Source organism: Acipenser ruthenus, chromosome 19, assembly GCF_902713425.1.
Source record: "Acipenser ruthenus chromosome 19, fAciRut3.2 maternal haplotype, whole genome shotgun sequence".
Lineage (NCBI taxonomy): Eukaryota > Metazoa > Chordata > Actinopteri > Acipenseriformes > Acipenseridae > Acipenser > Acipenser ruthenus.
Genome location: NC_081207.1, coordinates 30003587 through 30027721, shown reverse-complemented (window position 1 = coordinate 30027721; position 24135 = coordinate 30003587). Strand labels below are relative to the sequence as shown.

General features: G+C 42.5%; 1 protein-coding gene across 1 annotated transcript in view; it reads right to left on the bottom strand.

Moving 5' to 3' along the window:
* The window catches only part of LOC117424161 (craniofacial development protein 1-like), a 29140-nt gene continuing 5005 nt past the window's right edge, over positions 1-24135 (bottom strand). Inside the window, exons 6-7 of the mRNA XM_034040282.3 lie at positions 6629-6787; positions 1-1273 (exon numbers count right to left, since the gene is read on the bottom strand). Of these exons, the coding sequence (XP_033896173.3) occupies positions 1183-1273; positions 6629-6787 (250 nt within the window). The 3' untranslated portion in view covers positions 1-1182. The remainder of the gene's footprint in view (positions 1274-6628; positions 6788-24135) is intronic.

The window sequence follows — 24135 nt, the reverse complement described above, 5'->3', positions numbered from 1 at the left end:
TTAAATCGAAGAAGTGCTTTATTTCGCAATATACAGTAACATTATCATATGGAGCACAATGGGGGAAATTAAATTCTGTTATTCCACTGCTATACTGACAGACACAGTTATTTTTAGGGGGCACGCAAAACATTCTTCTAACTATAATAAAAAATAAAGTCCCCGATTCTCCTTCTCCACTGAATTGACCATCACTCGCTCCCTAGAAAGCAAACAGCAGCTGGGAACATTTTTTGTGGGCTTCACCTTAGCACAGGGGTGTCCAAAGTTGGCCCTTCCAGTCCTGGTCTTTGTTCCAATCCTGTTCTAAATTGTTTAATTGAACCAATTAAACCTCCATCCAGACTCTGAAGAAGCGAACAATCTCATTTTAGCGGTCAAGCCTGGAGTGGAATGGCCCTCCAGGACCGTGATTGGACACCCCTGCCTTAGGACAACCCGTTATCACACTGAACAGTCCTGATGTCCCCCTCACGGTCTACCACTCATGGTAGCAAACCCATTGAGCTGAGCTTTCGAAAAACTACAAACTAGCCTCAGCTACAAAGACATCAGAAAGCACCTGGCTAGTGCTGCATGAACTGCTTATTCAGATTGAGCGCTCCACAGAAATCAGGTGCTGACAACCAGGTGAGGGGCATTGGTGTTGATCGGGCTAATTTACCATTCAAAGTGAAGAAACAGCAGCTTGGGTTTGTGATTCGAATAATCGGTTTGTGCAGCACTACCCCTGCCGTCTGAGCAATTGGGACCTGCTACAGTATTAATTCTTGCAACAGTTTAAGGTTAGGGATTTATTACATTAAAAAAATAAGAAAAGGAAATAAATAAAATTAAATTAAAGTGGAACGTGCATAATGACAATACAGTATTACAATCAGTAAAGAGATGGGGAACTCTGAAAACAAAATGAGCTCTAAAGGGTAGGGTAGGGTCAAAGACGAGGGGGGGGGTTCTTCACTGTCATTGGAGGAGAGGGTCGCGCTGTCATCGCTTCATGAAGCTGGAGGAGAGGGTCACGCTGTCATCGCTTCATGAAGCTGGAGGAGAGGGTCACGCTGTCATCACTTCATGTTACTGAGCTGGAGGAGAGGGTCACGCTGTCATCGCTTCATGTTACTGAGCTGGAGGAGAGGATCGCGCTGTCATCGCTTCATGAAGCCGAAGGAGAGGGTCGCACTGTCATCTCTTCATGTTACTGAGCCGGAGGCTTTTCTCAAGCTCAAACCGCCGATGATCCACCCGCTCCAGGAAAGCTTTCCTTTCCACATATCTGGAAAACACAAGAATCAGAGTTAGAGCAGATCAATTAGAAATACTAACTTACACCAGCTTTTCAGTATTCATTGATAAAGACTGCTCTTTTACTTATGTTATGATTGAGTGTATAGAGTTCTGGATGAGCTAGTTCAGCTATCACTTTGGAGGCAAGCAAAACCTGTTCTTGAGAAGGACGTGCTGCCTTCCAATTGTCTTGCACGGACCAAAACTGGCATGCACTGCCATGTGGAGCTGTAGAGAATCTGTAGTGGGGACAGGTAAGTCTGAGACAAGGTTGGGGGAAAGTGCCAGAAACGACCAGCCCAGTGAGCTTGGTTTCTGGGGTCCAGGCACAGCTGCTTTTGTTGTGCAGAAATAAGCTTCGTGTTCATCAGCAACATTAAGCAAAATGAAGGCTAAAAGGGCCCAAAGTATAAGCAAGTTCATGAACCACTGGTTACTGAGACAGCCTCATTACTGCAATACTGGAATATCTGGCTTGCAGCTTTCTGTGTATTTTTAAGGCTGTTTCTGAAATGCTACCGTTGCCTCTGCGATTCTTCCAGGGCGATCTTAAATTAGCCACAGTGTTATAGGTAACAAACTCAGGTGTGTCTAATTAAACGCATAATAAAACCAGTAATAGATCAAACTGCGATGGGAGTCTTATTTCCATCCCTCCTTATCCAGTAGTGGGACAGCTAAGCAAACACATTGACGCAAAGAGCAAGAGAGTGTAAGAGAGGTCCCGTCCCCCCCCCCCACTATGCAGGCACACCTTGCCAGCTCCTCAGGCAGTGCAGTATTAATAAGCGCTGCACCACAGGTCCCTTTGTTGAGAATGGCTTTGTGGCTTCGGGTCACGAGTCGAAGCCCTGAACTAGCAGTACAATAGTAAAAGAGGCACCTAAGGTTGTATATTTTATGTTGATTTTATGGGATCTATTAAATGACTACTGAATGCACCTTGTTGTTGTCCAGGTAATCCTACAGTACAAAAGTTTGCACCTATACAGTTAAATAAGAATAATTCAACAGTATAGCTAATATTAACGTGACATCATTTCCAAGTCATCCGACACAAACTACATGACACAAAGAAAGTTCAGATTGCTGTAGCGCATCAATATTAGGGTCTGCTATATATATGTGTGATTTAAATTAGTGCTTTTTGTTCCTAGCTGACCTATATTCATATGCTCGTCATAGCAACTCCCTTAATGACATACAGATGTATTTTAATGGGCAGGTCTGAAAGTGACACTCAGGGGCTTTATAGCCAATTAACCTGCCGAGCACATGAGAACAAAACTGCTGGAAAAAAAAGCAACATCGCACTGAACTGTGGAGCTGGTTTTAATCTCTGCACAATCCTGTTAATACTACAGTACAGGGCACTGAGCTGAGAGGCTGGTTTTAATCTCTGCACAATCCTGTTCATACTACAGTACAGGGTACTGAGCTGAGGCAAGGCTCTGTGATTCTATTAATGTGTCTCAGACTCAAGCCTGTGATTGGGAAGCCACATATAAAAGATGTTATTATTCAGACAAAAAAGTATCTAGACTTGTCTTAAAGCCTGTGAATGTAGCCCTAAAGTGCACGAGAGTCCTTACTAACAAAAACAATTGTGCATAATATACCCTTATCTGTTATTCATTTAGAAACTATTCACTGTGTAACTATATACCAGATATACTGTATATCTACACTGTTGATGTTTACCAGTTTTTTATTTGGCTGCATGGTGTAATGCAATGCTAGTGCCGGGGGCTTATAATAACGAAAGCATCTGGCTTAACTAAGTCAATAGTACCATACAAACCCGAACCACAGAGCTGTACAGGAAAGCTACTAAAGCAAAGAGGGCAGTCCTTTATTATACAGCTGCATGACATGTTACTGTAGCACTGTGCTTTGCTCAGTTTACAGTTCACTAGCTTCACTGGTACTACAGCATTAACAGGTCTAATCACTCCTAATGCATTTCTTCTGCACATCTAACCTGTCTGCATCCCTCAAACCCAGAGTTCAGACAGACGTCAGAGACGGAAATAACCCTCCACTTGCACAGCAGTCTGAGCCACTGCAGCTTAATTAGTTGAGCTGGCCCCATTTCTTTTTATCTGCCTGTTTGAACAGGAGCTCAGCTATAAATTACTTTGGAATAAAAATACTTCCCTTTTTCTTTCTGTTGACATTTCTAGTAGTTTAAAGTTTTTTAAGACCAATGCCTGGTTTCCTCTGCCTCTCACCAGGTACAGCTGAGCCGAGCTGAGCTGAGCTGAGCTGAGCTGGCCAGTCTGGGGGAGCTGTAGTTAGAGATGGCTGTCTGTGTTCCAATGTCATTGTGTCAGGTACAGCTGACCCAGGAAGTAACTGTGCAGCAGTAAAAGATCACATTGGATTGTGGGATTGATTGAATGTATGCAACAAGCAAAGATGGACAAAGTTGAACAAACATTTGTGGCTGTTTTTATTTTCAGTCTTTACACGTCAGTAGTCTTGTTAATGAGGTTTCGTCACGAAGCAAACTTTGTCGGGTTTGTTTTCAACACAGCCTTCACTTACAGCCGCCATTGTTCAAAACAATTTGTCTGTTTAGCACACGCCTTTCGATGACGTACTTCCATACAGCACAGTCTGGCATAAAAGGGGTTTTAGCATTAAATACTGTGAACTCAAGACTTTTGCAACTCTCCACTAGTGTGTCTACTGCCTCACAGGAGCTGCTCAGGGCTGGTGCATTCTCCAGCACGCTTTGCTGCTAATTACACTTATGTGAGTGCACTGTATGTGACCAATAAACTTCACATGGCTGCCAGAAATCTGGCTTTATTGGTGATAAATACAAACATATTAAGCCAGCAGTGGAAACGAATACACTTTTATGGAACTCAATTATTCAAAACCACGAGCAAATAACTGTAAACTGTTGCTGTGAAAATAATCATGTTATTTAAATCAAATTCCTGTACTATGCAAAGGCTAAATGATCTGTACGTTTAATTACTTAACATACATGCCACCAACTACTGAACGCTTCAGCAGCAGTTTTCAAGTCTCGACAGCGGATCTAAAGCTAATATACATTTATCACATGAAAAGCTCTCACGTCTACTTTCACTGTCAATCCCCACTACACAGTTCTCTGTTCAAATGTTATCCCGAGGCCATCTACGCATTGTACTTGTAATGCCTTTTTATTAATTACATTTCCTTCTGTACGGTATGAATTCATCAAGGCCCTCTGTTTTAATACAGGGATGGATATAAGACTCCCACTGCATACCAGTTTGATCCATTCCTGGTTTTACTATAAGTTTAATAAGACACACCTGATCTTGTTACTCATACACTGTGGCTAATCAAGCTCATATTAAAACCTGGAGCGGGTGAAACTGCTATGCAATAGGAGACTTATTTCTATCTTTGTAATGTGCTGTATCTGGTCCTGTTGTATCATACATTATACACTCAGACTGAGGCAGAACTTTATTTAGTGTATTACATACTGTAATACAATAGCCTTATGTGTCTAATTTGCCTACATTCAGTATAACCCTTGCATTAATGAAGGCACCATGACATGGTACTTACTAGATCCTAAATCCTTGTTGGATCCCATCTGTCCCGAAAATCTAAATGGGAACCACGTTATGGAAAATCAGGACATGTGTATTGCCATGCCTTACTTGCCTGTTTTTTTTTTTTTTTTATTTTAGACGTCTTACTAAAGTTTCATCACAAACATTTCCTGGAAATCGCTTAATAAGATACACGCTTCCTCTGCCTTTCACCGTCCGTCTGTGAGGGCTCACAATAAACCGAACAACGCATACCTCTCTCTCATCCTATGTCTGCAGGCCATACTGTAAATAAATAAGTGTTACCAAGCTATGATCACACACTGTCTCACAAAGAAAGCTATAATACACCCTCACTCTTGCTCAGGTCTCTAATCTGGTGCATGCTGAACAGCTGAATGCAATCTCTGGAGGCTGCTCTCGTTCTAGGTGGGCTGTGCTCATTATAGCACAATTTGTCCTGCCATTGGCGTTTAGCGTATCGAAATTGCAGTCATCGTTAAATGGTTATAGCTCAATGACCCCATCAACATCGGCAGATAAAGCAGAGGCTGGCTAACCTTAATCCGAAAACAACTGCGCGGTGCTTTAGCAGGCTGGCGGCAGTGTAGTTAGACCACGTAAAAGGTCTAAATGAGCTTCTCCACCTCTCCGCTCTGTCAGTGCCTGAATCAATCAAACTGCCCACCTGCCACGAATAATCTTGGTGTTTTAGAAGATGGAATATCTCCAAGGTTATACCTATTCAAAGGCTTCGTGCTACCACAGGTTACAGTGGGAGGTTTCTGTTCTTGTAGAAGGTGTACAGGTCACCTGTGGAACACACACAGCCCTGCTTTGCCCCTATGCACTTGGATTATGAAGTATATATTTTGAGTGACGTGCTAAGAATAGGTTGCATGCCTGCCCACACTAGCACAATGACTTGTTTTGCACACCAGGCTATATTCCTATTACTGTACATGTCATAACCAAGAGGTTCATCTTCAGATTTTATCCCGTTAGCACTGTTGAGTCACTCTCTTTCAAGTAAAAAGCTCTCTATTTAAACTGCACACACAGAGACTGGCGTATGATTCATTTAAAGCATGGATCTGCCTTTTCTAGAACCAGCTCGTTCCTGGAGACACTAGAGGGACACAGAAGGAGCAGCAGCCTTTCTTATCCAGGCTACATCTTTATTTTAAAGTTGAATTGTTTGTTTAACGCTAGCAAGTGGCAGCTCATATGAATAAAGTCTGGAGATGGTCATGAATTCAGGATCACGCTACTGGAAGTCAATAGGAATTCATATCTGCCTTTTTTTTTTCTTTTGAATTTACATTATTGTAAAATGTTTGGAAGTTCATATGAATGCCAATAGAACAGCTTTTTTTTCCCCCTATGGCGATCCACTTGAATTCAATAGTGGTACCTTTTTTATATTAATCTGTATAAATAAAATAAATAAAAAATAACAATTCAAAAATAAACCTGGGAATCATTCAGGTATTCCGACGACACTCCTGTGAAGTGACAGAGATGTCTGCAGACAGGAGCTGCACAGACTCACCCCTCTTTGCCCTGTCCCCTGCACAGCCTCACCCCTCTTTGCCCTGTCCCCTGCACAGACTCTCTCCTCCTTGCTCTATCCCCTGCACAGACTCTCTCCTCCTTGCTCTATCCCCTGCACAGACTCTCTGCTCTCTCCTCCTTGCCCTGTCCTCTGCACAGACTCTCTCCTCCTTGCTCTATCCCCTGCACAGACTCTCCTCTCTTTGCCCTGTCCCCTGCAGACTCACCCCTCCTTGCCCCGGTTGTGGGTGGCCAGCTCCTCTCCGATGCCCTCCTCGTTCTTGAAGGAGTCCCAGTCCAGCTTGGACTTCTCCAGCGTGCTCATCTTCTGCTTCTTCCCTCCAATCCGGTTCAGGATGCTGCCGATGCCCGCCGGCCTCTTCCCCCTGAAAACACAGAACACTGGACTCACCGAGAGAACACTGTATAAATGTACCGCGTCAACTCTCTACAAAGCCTCCATCGCTGGATCAGGATCTTTTGACAATGTAAGGACACAGGGGTACGGAATGAGAGTGGAATCCATATTGGGCAAAATCTTCAGATGCTAAAGTTTAGATGAATTAAAGAAAAGAGAAGCCTAAAGCTGGTACTGACTGATGCTTGGTTTATAATGCAGCGTGTAAGCGAAGGGGCAGTGAGAAGGGCAGGGGGATGGAAGAGGGGTTAGGGTTGAAGAGAGTAACACATCGACACAACTGCTCTAGATTACTGTTCCAATTTGTTGAGGAAACCTGGACTCCACCCAGTACAGAGATAGCAATAAGACTCCTATTGCAAAGCAGTTTCACCCATTCCAGGTTTTACTACAAGCTTGATTAGTGTAAGGGTAACAAGCTCAGGTGTGTCTTATTAAACTCATAGTAAAACCAGGATTGGATCAAACTGCTGTGCAATGGGAGACTGCATGTCTGAGGTGTTGTGCTGCACTTTTAGAATAGAGGCACTTTTGTCCCACCTGCTTTGAGGACATTAAAAGAACATCCATAGCTATCAAGCATTCAACAGCGCTGAATTCAGAAATACCAAAAGGAACTAAAAATGCACAAACGTTTCCACTGCAAGTGCTTCTCAAAGTCTTGACAGTAAAGAACAACAGGCAGTGCAGAGTATTCTAATCCCAGCTGGAAATAAACTGACAGGTCTTACTGCACCCCTTCTCTGCCATACACTGTGCACAACAATGCAGCGCTCTAGTCATGATACCTTCCACATTACTGAACTAAAGAAAAACGCGAAACAACAGCGACTGGACTCTTTGATCTCCAGAATAAACAATTTACTAGAAATGATAATTTCAGAAGAAACCCCCTGGAGAGAATAAGCAATTATATTTTGTATACAAGAAAAAAAAATAATAATAATAAAGTAAATGGAGAACAGCCAAGTTTAGCATTAGTTCTGTTTGCCTCTTTGCCCCGTCATTAAAACATTTATGACGGAACAAATGCCACTTCAAATATAAATCATCAAGCTTTAATTGGGAGTGAAATGGCTTTGTGAAATAATGAGCGCCACTCACGGCAAATCTACAGGCTGGATGGCAAAGGAAACGGTTTCCTGCTAACAATGTCCTGGGTAAAACTTAGACTGGCTCTCGTTATTAGATGCCATAAGACAAATGGATTCAAATCAGTACATCTGACCAAGTACAAGAACCCTACTTCATCCTATTACTGTATATGGTTTTACTTCTTCTCCAACAAGAAGATTCAGGGAGAAAAATGGCAGAGGAGAGCCATGACATGGCAGAGGAGAGCCATGACATGGCAGAGGGGAGCCATGACATGGCAGAGGGGAGCCATGACATGGCAGAGGGGAGCCATGACATGGCAGAGGGGAGCCATGACATGGCAGAGGGGAGCCATGACATGGCAGAGGGGAGCCATGACATGGCAGAGGAGAGCCATGACATGGCAGAGGGGAGCCATGACATGGCAGAGGGGAGCTATGCCCACCAATTTACTGTGTCGATGAACAATAAACCCCATGGCTAGGTGGCCATGTCATTATGTGCTAATCCTTTACTCGATATCGTGACCATAAGGGGACGAGCAATGTAAAGGGTTATTACGAGTCGTGTATACATTCTTAGATTATTTTTTTATGCATCAAATATACCTTTCTACATATTCAAATGTTTCCCTTGTGACTGTTTTCCCCACAGTCCCACCCCCATCCCCAGCACTGCAAACTGCTTTTTGTGAATCTACTACTTTCCTTTAAATCTGATAACCCCTAGCTTAATGCGATCTTCATCAGCTTCAGATCATGAAAGGGCATTAAGAGAAAGCACCAGTACTTGTGTGTTTTATTGCACATTAGCTAAACCAAAAGCAAAAACAATCCTAATGCGCCTGAGGCGTATTGGTAAATAAAGCTCACAGACCTTAAATTTACTGAAACACTAACACAGCCATCAAGCAAGCCATTAGCTTCTCGGTTGAGGCTTAACTGTCTAAAACCTTATTTAATCACCCAAATAACTCTTTATTGCAACAAGCTCGATACTTTTCAAGTTTCATTACAAAAAGCAGCTAACATTAACTTGCATGTAATATTGATGGTATAGTCCTAGGTTGTCACAATCTTACCTGCAGATAGCTCTGCTTCCCAAATTAAACCCTTTAAAACCATTCTGATATGTTCCTTCAAAAGCACTGTACACAAACTGTACTGTAAATAAATACATTCTCAATGCAGGGCAAGCTATGCTGGGACGGCTCTAGAACGGGTCAGGACTTCATCACATGACTTCTCGGGAACAGTAAAGGAAAGCAATACTGATTGAGTTTTCAGATGCGGTTCGCTTGCATAGCCTGTTAGCAGCTTCTGCACTCTGGGGCAGAACACTATCAATATATATATATATATATTTCATACATATTACACAGCAAGTGGTTACTGATAGGCTGCACCATATGCAGTAGTGTGCAGTAGTGGTTAGGGCTCTGGACTCTTGACCGGAGGGTCGTGGGTTCAGTCCCCAGTGGGGGACACTGCTGCTGTACCCTTGAGCAAGGTACTTTACCTAGATTGCTCCAGTAAAAACCCAACTGTATGAATGGGTAATTGTATGTAAAAAAATAATGTGATGTCTTGTAACAATTGTAAGTCGCCCTAGATAAGGGCGTCTGCTAAGAAATAAATAATAATAATAATAATAATAATAATAATAATAATAATAATAATAATAATAATATGAAAACCCTGACATGCTGGTTGATTCAGTGCGGTGCCAAGTCTTCCCAGCCAGGTGTGCTGAGGCAACCTGCAGCTTCCACAGAGGCTAAGCAGCTACAGAAAACCAATCAGCTGCCAACAGCGATTCAACTGCAAGCTAGGACTAGCTATTGAAAACTGCTTAATGATTTCAAGAGCTACAATATGAAAAGGCAAAAAGATAAATAAATAAACAAAAAATACGACAATACTGTATTTGAGAATCGAGTACAGAATAAAGTTCAAGGCACCTGCAGTAATAGCAATTACAAGTGTTTAGAAAATCAAATCCTCCACCTGTGATTTACGATAGTGTACTTTAAGAAAACAGGCTGTGCTGTGCACAGTTCAGATCAACATTATGTACAGTTACAGTAGTTGAGGAATTTGAGAAAGGCTTCTTGTCGAAACGATACCTTTTAGTATCACTAAACACACCTCCACTGGAGTGCTTTACAGTTACGGATGGACATTAACTCTACAGCTTGGAGAATCTGAGCACAGTCAGGACCGCGTGAGGTTTGCGTCTTGGCTTTACCAGCCTCTCCAGACTGGCTGAGTGTGAATGAGCCTCTTTCCCTCGTTTAATAAACCTCTGCTGGCAGGACAGGGAGTCACTCTGAACTGGTTTGATTCTGTCTGCACAGGCAGGTCTCGAGAGAGGGTCTGTGTCTCATCATACTTCATACACAGTGACCGGGCCCGCCCTGCAGGAAAGGATGAGACACTGATGAGGAAAGGGAAGGGAGGGCGAGCAGGATGAGAAGAGACAGGTCCGGTCATGGCAGAAATTACAGGACTGCTCTACACAGAGTTTTTTATGACGTTAATTCAGTTTATTTGTAAACAATAACTAATTATTATAAATAACTAATTATCATCGATCACATTAACATTGCCTATTTCTTTACAGTGTCTTCAAGAAGAAAAAAAATCAAAGAAAGAAAGACGAGAGGCTTGTCATTGAATTTCAGTTTATTTTAGTATTTCTAAATGCTTATTTTTCAAAAGCAATATTAATAACACTTACTAAACAAACAGGACGTAGAAAACATAGAAAAGACGCTACTCACAAAGCTTGTGAATAGTTCAGTATTCATCAACTGGCTTCTTAAACAACAGCCAGGAACATATTTCAGGAATATCAAACTTCATTTTCATTAAAAAAAACACATTCTTATGACCGCAATGTCTCACTAATAATGCCAGCCCCAGTAGGGTCTGTCAGGCACAGTTTCTATAGTGGAATCTGGATTTATCCAGCCTGCTCTTTTATCATCAGGATTCCTCACTGCCTTTTCTGGGCCTCGAACAAAGAGTTTTTCCCCCCATGCACTGAAATGTTAAATTATCTTATCAGAAAACTGAATACATTATCTGAGCCGTATCCCATTCCAAACAGATAACATCATAACAGCGCTCCTCAGTGAACAGCCGGCTGAACAGACAAGGAGCAGGGATCCGTATTCAATCAGCCCCTCTGTTAACTCGGGGTCCAGAGCCCCTCAATTACACGCTCAGGCTTTCCCAGCTCTTTAATCCATATCCGTCTGCAACAAAACGCCCTCCAATTATGCAAAGAAACAAATGTGTTTTTTTTCTTACATGATACATCATGTCTGAGCATTGAAGGCTGGGGAGGACGTGTGTAAAGATCTTGGACAGGTGACCACGATGAAGGAAAGCATCCCCAGACACATCCAGGGCAAAGTTATCAGAGTACCTTACAAAATATTCAGAAGTAATGCTACTAAAGTGCAGATACTGCTTCAGAGAGTAACTAACCAGGGGTATTAATGGCTGGAAGATCCTAAGGGAGCCCCGGCTTCAACGTGCCTCTTACACAAGACTTTAGCGTTTGTCATTAAATTGAGTAAGTTTCACTGTTGAGTTTTTGTATCGTTATGGATGAAACACTTGGATGACTGGCGAGCACTGCTCATGACCCTGTGTTGCACCACATGCTGGACTGAGATTAAGACTGATATTGAGAAACGCAAGCATGATTTGAAAACCCTTCTCCAGGCAGCATGAACTGGGATTCCAACCCACCTGCAATCTGATGCAGACCAGCGTTAGCCCTGCTAGTCAATGCACCAGCTGGGTCCTCCTTGCTTTGTGCTTTTTAATAAATCTTACTTGAGAGATTTCAAGACCGTTTTAACTGCTGCCAGATGTGGGGGTTTAAATCGAGTTGTTATCATGCAATTATTTTAATAAACAAAAAATGAAAATGTGCAACGGACACAGAGGGATCAGCCAAGCAGAAACAAACGAGGGGCATCTCCGTCTAATTGCAAAAATGTGCTCAGCGTTGTCATGCCTGTTTGTTCCAGCAGCCAGAAAACAGGACAGATTAATTACGTTCGCTGGTGACTGGACAAGTCTTCCTAACAAGAACCCTTTTGTATTCATTAGTGCCATCAGCTCACCAGCACTGCGATCGCTCACTTATCTTCGAAATGGACTGCAATGGGCTGACAGGTGAAGTCAGTGTGAAGAATGCTGCGCTATTAGCGTGGGCAGGATAATTCAATTCAGAAGAGCGCTGAAAAGGCTTGCATGCATTGCTCACAGCTGCCCGTGCCTGAATGTGTGTGTGTGCGCGGTTGTTTTAATGACAGGGACTAATCAATTTCTATTGGGGTGTACTGAGGTACAGAATTGTAGAAGATGACCTCTCTACAATAAGACACCCTTCCCACACGTGAAGTATTACCTTATAGTGTATAGGGCAAAGATTAAAAGGAGACGGAGACCAAATCAACCATTTGTCCCCTCAATGGGTTCTAAAGGAAAACACACACGTTCTGGTTTTTTCTTTTCCTGTTATCTCTGTATATAAAAAAAAAACAGATTCTGCGTGAATAACCGCGAGTATAAAAATGCCTGTGTCTTTATATAGAAAAAGACTAAATTAAATCAATACAGATGTGTATTCTGTCAGTGGGGCTGTTTGTTTTCAGCTGCGGATCTCTGCTGGCCCTATCCATCACGCAGCCTGGACCTGGCTGTGCAGATGGGGTACTTCTGGGATCTGGGATTTGGGTGCGAGTGCAGTGCAGGTGCTGCTTTCAAACTCGTCCCTGCTGTGCTGACGGATGCAGATTGAAAAAAAACACGAAAACATGGCCAGTGTACCACACATTAACCCAGCTGCCTGGCTCACAAGAAGAACAGCAGTTATAAAACTACATCTGAGAGCAGCGATTCCCACGGCTTGGAAGCTCTGACAGACTAAACATTCCACTGATCATAAAAAAAATTATACAAAACATTTTTCTTTTTAGATGGCATCATAATAAGAGCGATGTTGTGACTTACACTGCATCACAGAGCAGGTGGGGAAGCAAACAGCACTGAATCACAGGACCTTCTGGATACAGAAAATCAGTGCTGAGCCAGCTGTGAATTCAGAGGACAGCAAGTACAAAACTAACAGCAGCATTAAATCGGCCATTGCAGCGGTTTTCAGTCTAACCCTATTTGTCTGTCTCTCCATCGCACTGTACGTTGTGTTGCTTCTTAATTCAGGTTTAACGCCTCCTGCCTTCTAACAGTTTCAGCCCAGGACAAAGCAACAGTAATAAAATGTCACAATAATAAAATATCACTGAATCGATATCAGTACAGATTAGTGTTCATCCACACTGCTACTTCAGAGAACAACCGTTTGCAGGTCTACGCTGTTCTGACTGTAAACAATGGATCTCAGCTAAAATAAAGTCAATTAGCATTTAAAAAGCGAAATATCCTCAAAGTGCACTTTCTCAATTTCATTTAGAGAGCAGCCTCCCCTTTGTGAACATAAGCTCACCTAATCAGGCCCCTCCACCCAGCGGAAAACAAGGATCTGTGTTCTGTGATCTCCTCTCACCACACCCTGGCACAGAGTATCCCTGAACGCCTTCAGGAAAGGGCAGCACTTTGTAAAAGGAAAAAAAAAAAAACCAGTGCTTGCACAATGACTTAAGATGCTTCGGGAAGGCATTTATCTGTACTGTACAGGAACTAATCCTTGCAACAGACTGAAATTTCGAATGCAGTTCCCTTTCTTCAATAGAAAATTGCTTTAAAAAGAGGTTTATTTGAAAAGATTTACAATATAAAACCCTGCCACAGTGACAGCACAGTGCAATGACTGACACATGCTAAGTCTTGTTGGAGATACAATCAATATTCAATCAATCATGTTTCAGCAACTGCCATTATCAGTGTTCATTTCCAAATGGGTTCCCGTCGTTCAGTGATTCTTCAGAAGTCCAGATATTAACAGTTCCTCAGGCTATAGAAGAAAATGACCAGTATACACAAAGCTCTCCACAAGTTAACCACAAGTGTCCCGTCACACTATACAAGGCCGCCTCAGATTTTATTAGAAACCGCTTTGTGTTCACGGCAGGAAATGGTCTTGTTGTAGCAACATGTTCTTCTTTCATAGAAGGAGAATTCTTAGTAGATGCATCAGCCACCACAAAACCCAGCTGCATGTAATCCAACCACAGGTTTGTTCTGAATCCCCCAACAGCACGTGTGTCAGATCACTGAGGTCTGGAGGAACAGCGATCATGACCAGGGAACAGAGCGCTCATTCAGTGGCTTTCAGAAGCTGCTTATTTTACATTATGACTTAATGTTTTGAATGCACAAATATGGACGAGGGCACAGTGCGTTTATACCGCAATGTATTGGCAGTGTGTTTTTTTTTTTTTTAGTTACAGCCGCTAACCACACCGGGACCCAAAGACAGTTCTAAAACAAAGACCAGCCCAGAAGAACAAGCAAAACAGGGCTTGGAATAAAGGGAACAAACTGGTGTTGTGGGTATTTTCATCAAGCAGCAATTTATCGGTTTCCTCATCTGCAAAACCTCAGTCATTACAAATGCACTTTACTACAAAACACTTAGAAAAACTGAAACTAACTAGCGGGCACGTCAAGAGAAGTTTAAACGTCTGTCACTGTCATTGAAATTTCTTTTAGTATTTCTATATACTGTATGCATGAAACATAACACTGGCCAATTATTGTGTACAGTACGTTGTTTCTGCTGCTCTGGGCAGGGAGGAGGCGTACAGTACGTTGTTTCTGCTGCTCTGGGCAGGGAGGAGGCGTACAGTACGTTGTTTCTGCTGCTCTGGGCAGGGAGGAGGGGTACAGTGCGCTGTTTCTGCTGCTCTCTGATCACTGATGCGGTTTCAATAAACTGCTGGTTTTCCTTTCAATCCCTCACGCTGTGACCTGCTGTGGCTTGCACTGAAGCTTTTCCCCACTTCAAAGCCAAGAGGCTGCAGGTACAGAAGAGATGATAAAGCCTCTTTCCCGAATGCAGGTTCAGGGAAGATTAAAACACTACTGGCAAGTTGACAAGCTTGGCAAAGCATTCACAGGTCTGTTGACATTAGTGAGGTAAACTTCTGATCTTTGGACCAGTAAGAAGGGCTTAGAAACTCACCTAGCCGTGGCCATCTGAAAACAAAAAACAGCTGCAAAAAATGTCAGCAGAACATTGCATTTAGTTAGATGCAATTGTTCCCCTAAAACGATAATGTAATATAACAAGGGGTCTGTTTACACAGAGAAGGATCGATGTACATCCATTCAGCAGAGTATACAAGTTTACACTCCCTGGTGTAAAAAAAAAAAAAAAAAAAAAAGACAAAAATACATCCTCCAAGCATTCCACGGCATCCCTCGCTGCTGAAAACGAATTGGAGCCGAGCAGAAACATTCCATCTTACCAGATGGTTAAAAGCACAACATCGTGCCAAGTCTGACATGTGAAAGCTTGAGCTGGAATGCTATCTGTGAAAGAAATCTTTGTAGCAGGTATGAGCAGCTTCCAGACACAACATCGCTCAGGGTCCGGTACAGCAAGTCTTTAACTCCCACCGCCCAGCGCTACGACAGCCTTCTCTCGGTAAGCCTCTGGAAACCCCACACTCTCGCCATTATCTGCTATTATAAACTGCATGCGATCATACACCAGCCTCCAGGGGGACTGAATGGAGACCTGTAGAACAGCAGTCTGCATCCAGGGTAATGAATGTATACAAGTCTATCTGTGGCGTCTCCCTGTCATTCACCTGCTTTATGACCTTGCTGTGTGTGTTACAGCACGGGCTGTAGCAACCTGAGTGACGGGTGGAACAGGGGGCACTCAGCACTGGCACACATTTAACAAAGGTTGAAATCTAAAAACTGGATTAGCAGGCGATGTTAGATGTCAGGGGTTGAAACCCCCTTTATTCTAGCCAGGCACACACAGGTTTCCCCTTGGCTGCAAAGTATTATTATTATTATTATTATTATTTATTTCTTAGCAGACGCCCTTATCCAGGGCGACTTACAGTCGTAAACAAATACATTTCAAGAATGTACACAGTAACAAGTATCTTCAACGGGAAGTCAGTTAGGGCTCAGAAATTTGAGCTTCAGAATTTTTTTTTTTAATGGGGTATCAATTTCAAATTGCATTTTAATTAGGTACTTGCTTTGCAAAAAGCAGATAAACATAATTAATCAATTTACTGCTTAACCTAGATGGCAAGCGGCCCTATACTTTTACCCTGCTGAACCCAGAGTTTTCCTTTGCCCACCTGTGGCAGGGTTGAGAGGCTACGTCTACATTGACGTCTGATGCACTGTGAACATGCAGTCCTGAACAGGGCAGAGGGCATTGTTCTCCTTTTCCAAGATCCTTTCTCTGTCCATCTCTCTGGATGCAGTCATAGTTACACGTTTACAAGAGACATTGCTGCTCAAGAAGGCTTTTAGGGTTTCCATGCAGCAGAAGATGGTATGAAGGTTTGAAGCAGAAAGGTTACAGTGCCTCCAGGGGTTCACCAGTCTTAGGACGTTGCATGGCAACCACACACACAACAACAACAAAAATCAGAGCACTTGAAAAATATTTCAGTTCAGGATAGGAAATCAGTTTAGTGAAGGTCAGGTGGGGGAGGTTCTATACGAGACAAGAGAGGGTTTAAATCACCAGTAGATTGTAGATGTTTTATTTATATTACCTTGGTACACAAAGAGCCCTATTTTAATGATCTAAGGTATTCGGGTTCCAGTCTAGATTAGCTGAGTAGAACTCATTCAGGGCATTCCAAGGCAAATGGTTGGGAAATTGGCTGGTTAATGGCTGGAGTCTGGCAGCAGCTGAAGAGTTAACTCCGGAGCGCTACGATGGTGGCAGATAACGCTTAAAGAAAAAATGCATGCACCCAGCTGTTCACGAGACAGCCACTCCAAACTTACACAGCACACTTCATTGGAACCACCTTGTTTTTCTTTAGAATTGCACCAAAAAAAAAAAGTTTCGCTAATGGGTGTTTTGACATGTGCTGCTCTGAACATGTCACGTCTTGAAAGCTGAAAGTCCTCATATTCCTCAAAACACACGTGTAGCACTTAAAACATGACATGACAGGCTGAATACATTACAAAGTTATTCCTTGTTATTCTCCTTCAGTGTCTTCCACTGGCGCCTTGGCTAGAGTATATAGCTGTGTTTCAAAAGTCTGTGACCTGTAGTGTGGCGAGCTTGTGCTACAGCGTCAATGCTTTACACTTTACAGGATAACAGACCAGACACCCACAGCAGAGTAGTTTAACCCCTTGTTGGGTTTACTATGAATTTGATCGGCTAAGCTGCAATGTAGAGGCCAGGTATTACTAACGCCTGGAATGGCTGAAACTTCTCTGCAAGGGGAGTCATATCCGTCATCCTTCAGTGTTTTATAAACATCCAGCTTTGTGGCATGGGGGCTCCTCTCCAACAAGACCTGTGCGCTCCGTAACCCTTCAGTGCTTTTACTCCACAGAGTAGCCGTTTCGCTTGTTTTTATGTGCTGTGCATGTACTGTACACATGTACTGTGCTGTGCATTGATCTAGCATTCACTGAATGTATAGGGTGCCGTCATTTTAACCATGCACACATTTCCACATGACAACTGTTTACAAAAGGCCACTTTGATTTTGAGGCAGGAATTGATGTATTTATTTATTTTACTCAATTTATTTTGATCAAGTATTGATAGGACCCCCAGAGGAATTATGGTTGCTTTTTTAATAGTTTTTTTTTTTTTTTTTAAATAACAATACCAAAGTTTCAAGGGAAGTCCTAGTAAAACAACAGAGTGCAGAATTAGTCTGAGGAATGTCTTTTCAACCCGCGGGGTGCAATAATAAAGTCCTGGCCCTGCTCATTAGTGAAGGGCACTCACTCGAAGCCGAGATTTGCTTTGCCCAAGTTTATCTGCAGGAAAACCTCCTTCAGTAATATATGTGAATTTCCTGTTTAAGGGAGAAACTGTCTCTTAACGATCTCAGTTCCTGTTCACAAGAGAAAAGAAAACGGTTCTCAGAGGCTAGTCAACCTCCGGCGCTCTGTGTTCAGTACGGAGAGCAGAAACAACGCAGTCACTCTTAAGATTATTCTGGTCAAACTGTCATTCAAAGTGTATTCATGAAATTCCAGCAACCACAACTTCAATCAAATTCCTTAGGTAATATTTTAAAGGTAGACTAATGTTTCAGCTTGTGCCTTTTTTGTGTGCTGAGCATGCTAAAGAAGGTACCGGCCAAAACTTCTGCCCACTTGACTTGGTCTCTTAACAGACTGTTAAAACCTGAAGGTACACAAGGAACTGAGCGGTTCTTCAAATCATGTTGAATGATTGGAAAATGTTGTTTCATGACAAGTTTCCTCACACATCCACAGTGAAGAGCTGCACCTTCCCCAAATTTCACAGATTTTAGCACTGGAGGTGGGAGAGGAGACAGGGATTTTAAGAAAAATAACACTAAATGAAAAATGTGCACAAACTGATTTATAATAATAAAAAAGGAAAATACAGTATGTCCTTCAACTGGATACAGTGCAGCAAGTTCTCATTTTCAAATGGGATTTTAATGAATTGTGGCATCAGGGAATATCTATCTATTTATACATCTAGAGTAGACAGACAAATAGATTAGATATTTCCTGTTGTTCAGGTCTGGTTCTGAAACCAAAGCAGTCATTTCACTTAGTAAAAAAAGTGAAGCAAAAGTCTGGTAAATATGACCCACACTCACATGAACAACCTTCTCCAAAATCACTTGTGGCTTGCCTACAACCTCTCCAGTTAAACTACACCTTGTTAGGAACACGTCACATTAATAAGAAGCTTTCAGAACGGCAGAGAGCACGGAATTCTGTGAAAACAGAACAATTGCATCCCATTATGTCTTGTTTGGTTTCATAATAAAGCCTTTGTTTAGGATCTGAAGCAGCCTTGAAGTGGCTTTGGGAGCTTCACAGCGCTGGCGTCTAATGCACGGCCACCAGCTCAGCGCTAGAGAGTTGACAAGCTGGATCCTGGATAATGTACAAAGCAATAACTTTAAGGGAATTGTTCCGGGGCTGAAGGGGACTTGCAAGTGAATGAATGCCCCAACCAGACCAGCTGCTCCATGCATTTCCCACACTGCACTCCAAAACGCTACGTGCTGGACGACACTGAGGTCCTTGTACTGTAGGTTGGAATATGAGGGCCTTGGCAATAAAGCAGAAGTGTGTGGGAAGTCTGAGTGGCGCAGCTGTCTGCCCGCAACAGTTTTTATGGACGTTGTAAGATTATATTTCATTAGGAAAGTCAAATAAACAAAGTCATAACGAATCACTTATCTGACATCACGAACGCGGAATTCCCCGCTGCGTTATCATTTCTATAAAGTGCTTAAACGAGAAGTTCATTAATTGCTAATCATAATGCTGTTCTCTCACCCGCTCCCCCAATCTAGTAAAACAATTATTTTTAATGAAACATTCACAGTTCTAATTACTTTTACAGTGTAAAAATCATTTTCCAATAAAAAAAAATGTAATGAGTGAATGAATAAATAAATAAATAAAGACATAAATAATACAGTATATGGACTGCAGTGAAGAACAAGAAAATAATTCTACCCGGTACCTATATTTGTGAGGAAATGGTAATACTGGGTTAGAAAGATCTTGAAACCCCTTTCATTAATTAATTAAAGCCCCAGCACCCTTCCCCATGGGGTCAGGCCGGCTTAACCACAACAAGAGGTCACTGAACACGACCGCTGCTGTGCTTGTTATATTGATTACATTTCCACAAAGAGGATCTCCCATTGTCTTAAACAGCATTTAACCTGTTAACATTAGCCCACTAAATGCTTCATCTTTGACCCTAACGGTGCAAACTCATTTGTATTTAATTACATTAAGCAAGCTGAAAAAAACATGGAGAATTCGGAATAAAGATGGACCAGCTGGAACAGAAGCACCTTTCCACGGAACCTTTTAGAATGACAACTTCCTTGAACTGATAACCACGAATTACTGCGAGACGTGAACAGAATACAGCGTTTCCTGGACTGCTTTTTACACAAACCGTAATCCGCATGTAGCAATCTGTCCGCAAACGTGACTGCAGCAGCAATCTAGAGAAGAATGATGGATTGAACTCAAACTCAGAGTGCAGGCGCCCTGATTCTACACTGCCTCGACCCGCAAACGCACTTAACAATCGCCGTCACGTAGCAACGCTATGAGCAGTCCCGTCTGCGGCTTGCGGAACGCGGTCTGGAAATGTTGTCGTAAATGGAATAATTACAAGATGATTGGGAACAGGGTTAACGCAAACAAGTTTTCAATCTGAGATGCAACCCAGAGAAAGGAAAAAAAAACAAATCAAGCTTCTCTAGAGAAGGGTGATGATGTATGTACTTGGCAGGAAAAAAATTCTACAAACTTTTACAAGGGAAAAACACACACACACACAATTGTTTTATTCTGATATGCTGTAATAATAAAAAGCACAGACTATTTTTAGGTTCCTGAGATCTGCCTCTATAATTAGAAAGTCAGACTTGTGTCACTTTCATATGGAACCAATTTTCTAAACTCTGTGATGTTACTTCTGGTCCTCTTGGGTTGGGTGGAGTTTTTCTTTTTTTTTAAAGCAGAGCAGGGGTTGCAATGTTAACGGTTTAACTAACCCAGTTCCCACGGGCATTTTTATCACCATCATGATTGTTCTCCTTAAAGAACTACAGCACGCTGGCACAGGCACGCTGGTTTATTCTACAGATGGACAATAAATGTATCGCAGTGCTGCTGGCAGGACCTACAGGGTATCTCCATCTCAGCTCCAGTGAGCATTCATTCTCCCCTGCCCCTGCCCCAGATTAGCTTGTCATGAAAGTGAATCAGATTAAGAAAGTCTCTTTCACCCCCACAGTAGACAAATACCAACATTGCAGTACCCAGACACCAACCATTCACTGCTTTATACAAAACCACCCAAATCAAATAAACTCCTTTTACTTGTGGATTGACAAACTTGTATTATTATTAAGACACTGTAAGCTTGTATTTCATTGAACAAGACCTGTAGGGGGCTCCCGAGTGGCGCATCCGGTATAGGCGCTCCGCGTGGAGGACAGGATGCACTCTATAGCCTGAAGGTCACCGGTTCGAGTCCAGGCCATTCCACTGCGGACCGTGGACGAGAACTCCCAAGGGGAGGCACATAATTTGCCGAGCATCACCTGGGTGGGGAGGGCTTAGGTCGGCCAGTGTGTCCTCAGCTCACAGCACACCAGTATGCTGTCCTCCGACGCTGTAGCTCTAAGGTGGCCACATGGCGGGCCTACAGAGTTGAAAAAAAGTGTTTGGCTGACGGCACACGTTTCGGAGGACAGCGTGTGCTTGTCTTCGCCGCTCCCGAGTCAGCGCGGGGGTGGTAGCGGTGAGCTGAGCCTAAAATAATACAATTGGCTATTTAAAAGTGGGAGAAAAATGGGGTAAAAATCAATTGGCGACTAATAAATCTATAAAAAATATATATATACACACATACTGGTATGTGTTATATATTGATATGACCTCACAGTGAGGTATCAGGACAGTGGAGAGGGCTGAATGCTTTCCTGATGAACACAGGAGACATGAAGGTGCTTCACTGCAGGTTATATATCAGGGAAGGACACATTTGACTACAATTAGATTATATGGCTGGGTCGCAGCAATGGTGTTAACCTGACCTACAGCACAGGAAGTGGTTCTGCAAAGCTGAGCTGCAGCTTGTACTTCTGTAGCTTCTACTCTCCTCGGTCCTGAGACCAGGTTTGTTAAAAGAAAATGAAATTTGGGTCTGAAACGCCTTATTTGCTTTACATGAGACCACAAAAACATACGAAACACAGGACCAATATTTGGGACCCCGGAATATTGAACATTCAGCATTCTGAACGTCCGTACCCGAGGGCTCTCTGGCTGACGGTAGCGCGGGCAATTTCAAATGAAAAATGTTCGGTACACTGAAAAAAAGGACCGAGGAGGCTATCGTGCTGGCTCAGAGATACAGTAGCTGTGTGTTCCAAACTGAAGTATAAAACACAAAAGCAAAAGATCTTCAACAACACTGGTAGTAAGAGCTGGGAATATGGGTTTAAAAGCCTTGGTTAGCACGCTAAACCTCTTCAGCTATAGTATTCGCAGTGACTGCATTTTTCAGGGCATAAACAGTGAATATTTGAGGAGTCAGACCCATGATCCTGACAGGATACTGTTTACTCAGCCTGCAGACAGACAGGCTCCTTTTTATAGCCTCAGATTCTAGTTCAATAACTTGTGCTAAAGTGGACTGCCTTTCTCCACAGAGTCCAAGAAAAGCAGCAATCATCACAAACCCAAGCAGCACTACAGGATACACCATGAACAATTCAAGAGGTACTGTAGTTTTTCCACGAAAAAGGATGGCGGAACAGCTGTCTACAGCCATCCTCGTAAGTACAAGTATTCTGTTTATATAACAAGTAATATTTATAAGAAAAGAAAGTATGTTTAAACCTATATTTAAAGGGTGGTGGGTGTGGGAGACATGCTTACAAAAACCTGTGATTCTTCTATTATATATAGTATAGTAACCCAGGCTATTACAAACAAAATGTATATTCCATAACAGGTATACAATACCAGTGTTCACGTTGCATTGCACAAAGTTACTGTTATTCCATTTGCTCACATTTTAGTAGGAAAGGGTTCCCCTCTTGCTTGGGCATTTATTTCACTTGGCAAACCTGTTTCAACAGCAGTGGTTCTGCAAAAATGACACTTTAAGGTTTAAAGAACTGACTTGCCTCTGTTTCTTTAAGCACTGAGCTCAATATTAAGCAGTCTTCCTGGCCAACGCTGTGCTGCTGACTTGGCCAGTTTTGGTTCAAACCTCACAACAAGATCCAGAGTTCTCCAGCTGGCATAGAAATGCTCTCTCCTGGGGAACTGAGGAGGAATGCTGCAAAAGCAAAACCAAACTAAAAATCTGATTCCAAAGCAGCCACTGTGTGCCCACAGCCCTGCATGTTTAAATGCACAGAAATAAAGATTCTCTAGCCTATTAAGACTGGCTAGGACTGGCTCTTTTAGATCTTAATCGTATGCCTGTGCTGAAGTGGAATGGATTTCCCCCCCTGTCCTGCAACACGTAATGTTCTGCATATGAAATATCCTGGCTTGTGAGGCTGGATTTAAAAGAATTATAATATAGAGGGGTGACTAAGCATGGTATCACATGTATCACATGGGCACTACAGAGTTAGGTATAGTTTCCCTTAAAGTTTCAATCATCAACCACACCCTGGTGACTTTTTTAAATCACTGTTTTACAAATCTAGCAACACCTTTGTGAGCCTAACCCTTGTAGTTGCTAGTTTTGTATCCTAAACAGTTTAATACTGCTTTCACAAAAATAGCTGTGCAAACTGACTTATGAGGGGAAACCTTGATAAATATCTGGCCCACAATGTGAGTCAGTTAAGCATTCCTGAATGCTATTTTATCCAATTCAGCATCAGACTGAGCAGCAGAGTTGTCTGTCTGATAAGGACGACATACAGGATTTGATTTTCAAATAGAAACGCAAAAGACAAACACTACCCACATCTGAGCCCCTCAGTATCGCTCAATCTCAGAATCAGACATAAACATCAATTAAGAAAAATATTATCATCCACGGTGGGGGCAGGGGGCAGAAGTTGCTTCCTGTTGTCAAAGGTAAGCACATGTTAAATGCAGGAAAAGCCACGGGACGCAGTGTACTTCCCGCAGAGGGAAGCACACACATCCCAAGCAGAACATTAACTGAGCGTCTCGGAGGAAAAAACGTTTATCCGTATGCAATTAGCCACCATGGCAACAGCAGCGGCTCATAACAAGAAGCAGCGTCAGCAGCGAACCACAGCAGGGTTAGGATCAGTCCGTCAGTCACTGCTCTGAAACATCTTTGGGGATCATCTTTTTTTTATTTTATGAAAAATAAATAAAATGAGGACTTAAAGGGAACAGTGCCCCACTAGGGATACAGTGAGCAATAAACCATTTTAAATGCTACATTATAATGATATTAGCACCAATATTGATCTTATAAAAGAGATTACTTACCATCAGAGAACATGAAGGAAGCGGTGCATGAAAGGGTTACAAAAAA